This window comes from Apodemus sylvaticus, chromosome 7 (genome assembly GCF_947179515.1).
Source record: "Apodemus sylvaticus chromosome 7, mApoSyl1.1, whole genome shotgun sequence".
In the NCBI taxonomy this organism is placed as follows: domain Eukaryota; kingdom Metazoa; phylum Chordata; class Mammalia; order Rodentia; family Muridae; genus Apodemus; species Apodemus sylvaticus.
Window position 1 is genome coordinate 79,733,368 of NC_067478.1, and position 8,514 is coordinate 79,741,881.

General features: G+C 47.7%; 1 protein-coding gene across 2 annotated transcripts in view; it reads left to right on the forward strand.

The window, feature by feature from the left end:
• Positions 1-7,360, forward strand: part of Ttc12 (tetratricopeptide repeat domain 12) — a 47,895-nt gene extending 40,535 nt beyond the window's left edge. For both annotated transcript variants that reach the window (XM_052188398.1, XM_052188399.1), the window contains exons 16-22: positions 146-283; positions 740-838; positions 1,294-1,362; positions 2,758-2,859; positions 3,700-3,799; positions 5,273-5,498; positions 7,198-7,360. In XM_052188398.1, coding sequence (XP_052044358.1) covers positions 146-283; positions 740-838; positions 1,294-1,362; positions 2,758-2,859; positions 3,700-3,799; positions 5,273-5,498; positions 7,198-7,273 — 810 coding nt within the window. In that variant the 3' untranslated portion in view covers positions 7,274-7,360. The remainder of the gene's footprint in view (positions 1-145; positions 284-739; positions 839-1,293; positions 1,363-2,757; positions 2,860-3,699; positions 3,800-5,272; positions 5,499-7,197) is intronic.
• The last annotated feature ends 1,154 nt before the right edge of the window (positions 7,361-8,514 follow it).

Here is an 8,514-nt window from a genome sequence, read left to right on the forward strand (position 1 = left end):
GTTACCAGGGTGATTCCGTTGATGTCATGGTATGACATTAAACTAGCTGCCTAACTCCTCGCCTTTTGGTGAGCAAAAGATATTTCTAGAAGATCCTATGGCATTGTTTATCTGCTCTCTGAGACATCTCTAAATCTACTTGTAGAAACGAGAACCCAAGTTAACCAGCCCCTCCGCCCTCTGCCAATGCATTGCTCTGATGGGAAACATCAGCGCTGAGCCTACTGCCAGAAGACACATGGTAGCCTGTGAAGAATTTAGGAATGCCTGCTTGGACCTCCTGGTATCACAGCCTTTCCATTCAAAGTTTGTCTCCTATTCTCTTGTGGGGCACTGGCTTCTAACAGTAATTCTGTTTCTAGGGCCCCATTGGCTTATCCCTATGATAGCTATAGTTTGGTGGGATGGTGACCTCCAAAGTCCTCTAGATCTAGTCTTCCTGATCTAGGGGAATTTGGAGGCTTTTCTGATTGAGATGATCATCCATTTCCATAGCCCAGATTTCAGTGCAAACCCAGGGCCAGCTAAGCCAGAATGCTATAGTCACGGTATCTGACTACCTTCTACTCCTCCTAAGTTAATGACAATTCCCAGAGCTAATGTCTGTACTTCTACCACCATCTGAGTCCATGATATTGACAATATAAGGAATGTGGGTGTCTGGAGACACTCATCTAAGGGAAGAGATGACCATGAAGAGCTGCAAGGCAGCAAGATGATTACCTTGTTTGGTTTCCAGGTCAGGTGTGAGGAGGACACGGACCTGTTCAGAGAGGTCACCTATACCCTCCTAGGACTCATCATGAACTTGTGTCTTGAGGTCCCCTCCCTCTCTGAGGTATAATGCTCTTTTTACCCTCCTTGGATACCTGGGATGGACTGCCCATATCAAGTTGCTTGATTTGTTCACATATTCAAAAGATGACCAGAAGCACGTGGCCCTGAACATTAACAACTTGGAGAGATGGAAGGATGAAGGGGTGGAGGGATAGGCTGTCACTTTGCTAAGGGCAAGAGTCATTCTCGTGTTCATTCAGAAGGCTGCCCACATGCACAGAACATGCTGAACCTACCAGGGGCTGCATTTATAGAGTCAAATAAGATGTCATCTGCTAGTCCAGAACTAGAGGAGACAGATATGGAAGCAATAAAATAAACCCTCGTGGATATGGACATGGGTGTTGTGGTTTCCAGAGAGTGGGCGGCTCTGTTTAATTGCTTGAAAAATACTCTACATGGGATTCTAACTGTCAGAGCTTTAAAGTTGCTTTTCCCCTATTCCCATATTTGCAGATGTGGACTATGAAGATGAGCCGGAAGTGCCTGTCTCTACTGAACAGCCAGGATGGAGGAATCTTAACAGTAAGTTTCTCCAAAACCTGGAGGAATGGTTCCTGTCCTAGTACTGCGTTCATGTCAATAGGCCTTGTCCCATTTGTAGTCGCCATCTTTGAAATCTCATTGACTCTGAGGTACAGTGTGAGTAGACTCTTCAAAGTGATACCCATGAACACACAAATGCCAAACTTTGCCTTTAATCTGAGAGCTTTTGGTGACCCCCTCCACATATACATGTGAGCCTTGTAGAGTCCAGGAACCCAAATTAAGAATCTCTTGACTGTGTTGTCTAGACTTGAATGAGCTGGTGCAATGCAATCTACCTCATTTATCCTATTTCAAGAGATCCTTTGGAGACATAAGCTAGAATGACTTTCTGAATTTTGCTTCTGACACTTGGCTATGAAAATGAAAATGGTCCTGTGGTTAGGACAGAGGACATGAAGAAGCTAACACGATTCAGGAGGTCAATGGCCATCACTCTAGGATGCACTCTTCACCTACTGTATCAGTGAAGGACCTAACACCTAATCGGACAAGTTGACATCCATGACGGGTGTCAGAAAACAATCTTTTAAGACCTTCAGGCAGAGGGATTGGCTTCAGACCTTCTCATGACCTGTCATCCACCTGAACATTGTGACATGTGCCCCTCCTCGTGCACACACACACACACACACACACACACACTCACACACTCACATACACACACTGTCATACATACACACTCTCACACACACACTCTAACACACAGACACACAGACACACTCTTGCTCACACACACACTCACATATACTTAACATACACTGACACACACTCATACACATACACTCATATACATACTCACATACATGTTCACACACTCACACACAAGCATACACACTCTCTTCTCACACATACACAGACACATACCAATAATCATAAATAATTATAATTCTAAAACTTTTTGAAATGAAATGAAAACTTGGAAGTAAAGCAAGTGAAATCTCCCAGAAAGTCAAACCAAAAGACAGAGGTATGGAAAGATAAAGATAAATGAAAACCGACAACTCCACAGGTCAGTCCTGGCAATGGAGCATCCTCTAATGAGGACCCTGCTGATGCTGAGGTAGGGGAGGCACCCAGGAAGGACTGACTCTCAGGGTTGAGCCCTGGGTAAAGCTGAACTACACTGGGCCTCTGTGCCAGGAGCCATTATTTCCAGCCCTTTGAGCTGCCTGCCTGTCAGATTTATTTAAAAAAAAAAAAGAGCTATGTTCTCTACATGTTATTTGCCCATTATATCATTTAAAAGTGGAGGAGTAACTTTTTCTTCCAATACTAATGATTGCTTTTACCTATGAAACTCCCCTTCATTAACTTTGAAAGTTGCCAGTGTTTCTGGACATTGTGTCTAAGCATCTCTTTGTGTCTCCTCAGAGAGCAGCAGGTGTTCTGAGCCGGACCCTTTCTTCCTCTCAGACCATTGTGGAGGAGGCCCTGACAGCAGGAGTAGTCAAGAAAATGATTAAATTCCTAAGGGTAAAGTAGCAACATTACTCACAACTTCTTAACTGCCTGAGATTACCTGTTCAACTTAGAAGGCAGTAGAAAGGTGGGCTGTTCCCTTATCATGGCAAGATGTCCTCTCAGCCCGAATAGAGAGCCAAGTCTTCCATCTGTCTACCTTGACAGTGCCCCAAGCAGTGACAAAGATCTCACCTATCCGCTGCAAGGCCCAACTGCTCATGTTGCTACTGCAGTGGTGCTGCTAAGCGGGGCGGGGAGCAAGCTCACACTAGGGAAGATGCTGCCAGGCAGGGCAGATGACACAGAGGCAGGATGAAGGGTCTCAGTGAAGACTGACACTTGGTCAGTGCCTGTCATTATCCCTACAGCTTTGACCCTATGCCAGAGACTGCTGGATGCATCCACACATGTACACATACCTCTTAAAGATCCTGATATTATGGGATATGCTTGCATAATTGTTACCTCTCATAATGATCTCAGTTGGTGGTTCTTCACAGAGATTGTCAACCCTTATTCTCCAAAGCCAAAGGATAGCGGGCAGGGGCTGTCATTTGCATCCTTTTGGGAAAACATCAGCTACTGAACAGCATCACTGTTGTCTAAGCCAGTCTCTAGTTAAACCTTTCAGTGGTGTCAGGTGTACAGGCGACAAGCCTGTGGACAGGCAGGTACAAGTGACCCTCCATCCTTGCCTCACCCATGAAGCACACGCCACACTTCATCTAATCATCCTACAGATGCAACGGAGGCCATTGGCACTGTTACGATCACCGTTACGATCACTGAGGTATCTAGGCAAGAATGGTTAGGCCCTTGATCTCACTTTTCTGATTTTGTTCTGCATCGTAGACGGGAGGCCAGACTGCGTCACGTTACGCCATAAAGATATTGGCCAACTGTACAAATGGCTATCATGCAGCTCGGGAAGAAGTAGTGAGACTAGATAAAAGTAAGTGACAGTTTCATTACGGGAGCCCAGGCCTCAGAGGAGGATCCACCTAGGGAGCTGCAGGGAGAATGGAGGCTGGGGTATGGGGGAGCGTGGGGTAAGGGACGAGGGGGGAAGGGGACAGGGAGACCCAGACAGCATGGCTCCCTACCTTATAGTGTTTACATAACAGGATGTCAGTTCACCTCCCGTCACAAAGTGTCTCCTTGGCCTTTGGTCTGTGCTTTGGTAAAATGCCAGGCAGCTCAGAGATCACAGGGCAGAAGCTGGACAACTTGCCCCACCCCCGAAGCTAACCTGGACTTGTTTCTATGGTGATGCTGGAGCTGGCCTAGTAGCAGCTCTCCCCCTTGGATAGAGGGAGGAAACAAAGGGCCTTCAACCATAAGAGAGCAAAGGGAATTTCAGCATCGAGGCCAGCTTTAATTCATTAAGATTGCTTTCTAAAGTTAACCTGAAGAATGTTGGATGTCACTCCATTCATAAGATAGATGTGGAGGCTGCAGAGTTACCGTGTGACCAAAGAATACTCTTAATTTTCCCACAATCTAACTTAAATTCTAAATGCACCATAGCTCTTCCACTGGGGGCGGGTGTGGAGAGGGGTTTCCGAGCAAGGGAAGATTCCTAATGTCCTTCACACCTCCTCCTCACACACTGACTGACTGGATGGAGCCCACAGAGGGCAAGAACTTTCCTCCTGAAAAGAACAAGCCTCTCAGGCCAGCAGATGATTAGAGTGGGGGAGGGGGTCTTGAAAACAGGCTTTTCTGACACTCAAAGCCATTTTAAAACCAAAGTCTCTGACTTAGGGTTTCATTGCTGTGAAGAAGACACCATGACCACAGCAACTCTTATAAAGGAAACCATGTACCTGGGCTGGTTTACAGTGGACGTTTACTCTGTTATCTTCGTGGCAGGAAACATGGCAGGGTATAGGCAGACATGGTGCTGGAGTACAAGCTGAGAGTTCTGTATCTCAATCTGCAGGCAACAGACAGGGATTACCTAGCATCCTGAGTGAGCTGTGGAGCATAGGAGAACTCAAAGCCCACCCCCAGAGCAACACATTTCCTCCAAGAAAGCCACACCTTCTCTAACATGGTTACACCTTCTAATAGTGCCACCCCCTATAGGCCAAGCATTCACACACATGAGTCTATGGGGACCATTCCTATTCAAACCACCATAGTCTCAGCTGTAACTCTAGCTGATCTATAACTTACATAGATCAGACTGGCCTCAAATTCACACAAATCTACCTGTCTCTGCCTCCTGGGTGCTGGGATTAAACTATCATGTCCACCCATGTAAAGCAACTTGTACCACAGTATAAAGTGACAGGGAGAGAGCATATATTTCCCCAAGTTTCTGGAGAAGTTTACGATCCACCCCTTCAGCCGCTCGAGCCCTCTTGTCAGCCTCTACAGCTTGTCTGTTGGAATTGCTCCCTTTGCCCATGTTTCCCTGTAGAGTTCGACATTTTGATAATGCTGCTTGCCTCAGAGGATGAAATTCTGGTGGGCAATGCTGCCCTCTGCCTTGGCAACTGCATGGAAGTGCCCAGTGCAGCCTCTTCCTTGCTGAAGACGGACATTGTGAGGGTGCTGTTGAAGCTGGCGGGCAGCGACTCACAGGAGACAGCCATACAGCTGAATGCAGGCATCGCTCTGGGAAAGCTGTGCACCGCCGAGCCCAGGTCGGTGGTGGTCCCCACTGAGCCAGGCCACCCAAGTGGTGGTCACATCTCAGAAAGAGTGGGGCAAGCCAACCTCTGTGGGAGGAACCCCATGCAGGTACCTCCTGCCTTGTGTTCAGGCCTCTCAGGGTTCCCATGAGCTGTGTCTCTGGAAGAAAGGTCCTGTGGGGGGCAGGGATCACAACCTTGACCCTCAGAAAGGCACCGCCTCTGACAAGGTTTGGTCCCAGGCACATGGCCAACAGCTGGTCATCCCTCCCTCTTCAACCTGTTCCATTTCATTCTCTTCTTTCTCTCACTAGTCCAGTCCTGTCTCCTCTTCTTCCTCTATTATTGAGCTTTCTGTCACTATGACAAAAATGTCCATTTAAAGAAAGACTTGTTTTAGCTGATGGTCTCAGGGACTTTGGGCCTGATGTGTCTTTAGGCCTGTAGCAGGCCATGCCTCATGGCAGGTGCATGCCACAGTGGGGAGCCATTCATGTCATGGTGACCAAGAAGCCAAGAAAGACACAAGAAGGGACAGACTCCCCAACTCCCTTTTGAGAACACCCCAGTGACCTAAGCGCCTCCCATTAGGCCCAGCTTACTAAAGCTTCTGTCACCTTCTGACAGTGCCATAGACTGGGACCAAGGCCTCAGCATATGAATCTTTGAAGGACATTTACTATCTAATCTGTAACACGTCCTACCTTTGCCTCTCTGTATGTCTCTGCCCCTGTCTCTTCTTTACCCCCTCTCTTCTCTCTCTCAATATCTGTCTCCCCTACCTCTCTCTTCCATCCTTCCTCCCTCCCTCCCTTCATCATTTCCTTTCTTTCTTCACTAGTTGGCCTAGAACTTGTTTTATAGTTCAGGTTGATCGCAATCTCCCAGCCTCCATCTCACCAAAACTGAGATTTTGCTTATTCACTACCATGCTCATCATCTCTGTTTCTTTACCTTTCTGGACCAGACTTCTATTTTTTGCTGATTGACTAGCTGATTTACTGATTGGCTTGCCTCTAAGCACATGGAGGACTGTTCAGTGCCAGTAACAGTCTTCTGCTGGAGAGACAAGGCTAATGAACATCATACCAGAGGCCTGCCAGCAAGCCAGACGAAGAGACTTGGCCTTGAACACTGATCATTGGTTCTCATTTACCTGTCCTGGACCAGTTATATGCTTAATCACCCCGTAGTGTATGTTTCAGGGTATCTCCCCATGGCTGTGCCATGATCCATTGCATAGAAGTAGGGGAGACCTTGAGTATGGGGTTGAACATGGCTCCTGCCCTACAGCTGCGTGCCTCTCTTTCCTCCCCCTGGAAAATGAGAAGGCTGGTTTGGTTGACACTGAAACCCCTTTCAAGTTCTCTCTGAGTGATTGAGTGGAAGAAAAAGAGAAAACCTTTCTTCTACAAAAAAGGGAAACCCATTAGCTAGGATGAGTTCAAAGTGGCATCCTGCTGGGGTGAGATGGCGAGGGTTCCTAAGAGCACAGCTTTATCTGGCGGGCCTGTCACACCTGACACTGAGTGTCCCCAGCATTGTGTGGGTCCCCCAGAGTCCGAGTAGTCTCTTTGATCTTTAGGGCTCTCCAGTGCCACCATCATTTCCCTTTCTGAAGTGATCAGTTTGTGGTCAGCATTCATCTGCAGAAGGTAGCTGTGACGTGTGACATATAATAACCTGGATTTTGCATCCTGACTTACCACAGGTTTGCGGACCAACTGCGAGAGCTTCACGGGATACAAATTCTCAACTCTGCAATGAAACACTTGCATGATTCTTGAGAGACACGGTGCCCGTGTAAAAGCCTATGAGTGAGCACACACACAGCTGTGGGTCAGGGGTCGCTGCTCTGCTAATAAATCTTTTGAAATATCGAGCTCCAAAATTCGTTGTCTGCTGGGTTTTCACTGGGAAGAAGAGAGCAGGTGGCGGCTACCACAGTAGAAACCACTGCTGTTTGCTGTAGCATCTATCTCTCACGCCTCTGACCTGCTCCTTCCTTTTCAACTGAGGCTGGAAAACAGCCAACCAAAGCCTCATTTCCCAGGCACCCTTGCAGCAACCCCACTAGATGAGAAAGAACTAGATCCTGAGGGAACCATCAGAGGTGTTTGGCAGTGGCACCTCAGCATCTGCCTGCAGCTCTCAGCCCTTAAAGAGACTGGTGGCAGTGCCAGGGTGGCAGTGGCTACCCAAATCCCAGCTGCACCTGTGACATGCACTTTTGAATCCAGTGAGTTAAGTGGTAATGGGTGGCTTCCCTGACAAGGGAGCTCTTTCTAGTCCTGGGCCTGGGGGACAGCATTAGCATCTGGCTGTGTTTTTTACAAGTGTCCCGTGTTAGGTGTAAGATGGTTCTGGGCTTACAGTGTGAGAACACAGGCTTTTATTTACGGAAACCCAAATCATGTACAACCCTGTCCCTAACCCATCCCCGACTCCTGCTCAGCCCATTCTTAAAGGCACTGGTTCCTTCTCACTGCCCAAATCCACGATCACTCAAGGACTCGCAAATGAAAGGTTTAATAAACAACAGTTCTCTGGCTTCTCAGTTCAATCGTTGATCAAACCATTTCAGGGAAGGGACAGGATCTGCACTTGTACAGTGAAACATAGGAAACTCCAAACCAACACTCCCAAGAGGGGTGGCCCCTACTTCCTGCCTGCTGTGTTGCTGGGGGTAAGCTGCTTAAGCTCTCTGAGCATCTCTGCTCCACCAGGAAAACAGAATGACATATATCCGACCTTCCTATGCTGTGAAGGTTATATGTGACCTAGAATGTTCCCCCATGGTCCCCAGCTCAGTGTTATCGACAGGTGGTGGGAATTTTGGTGGAGCCTAGTGAGAGATATTTGGTTCCCTTGGAAAGGCTTGTGGGGTCTCAGTCTCTTCCTCTGATAGGCAGTTTTGTGCCCTATTCCTACCACGAGGCTTGGTTCTCACTAACAGAAGCTTTAAAGTCACGAACCCGCCTAGTCATAACCTAAAGCCTTGAAACCTGTGACCCTCCCAAACGAACCT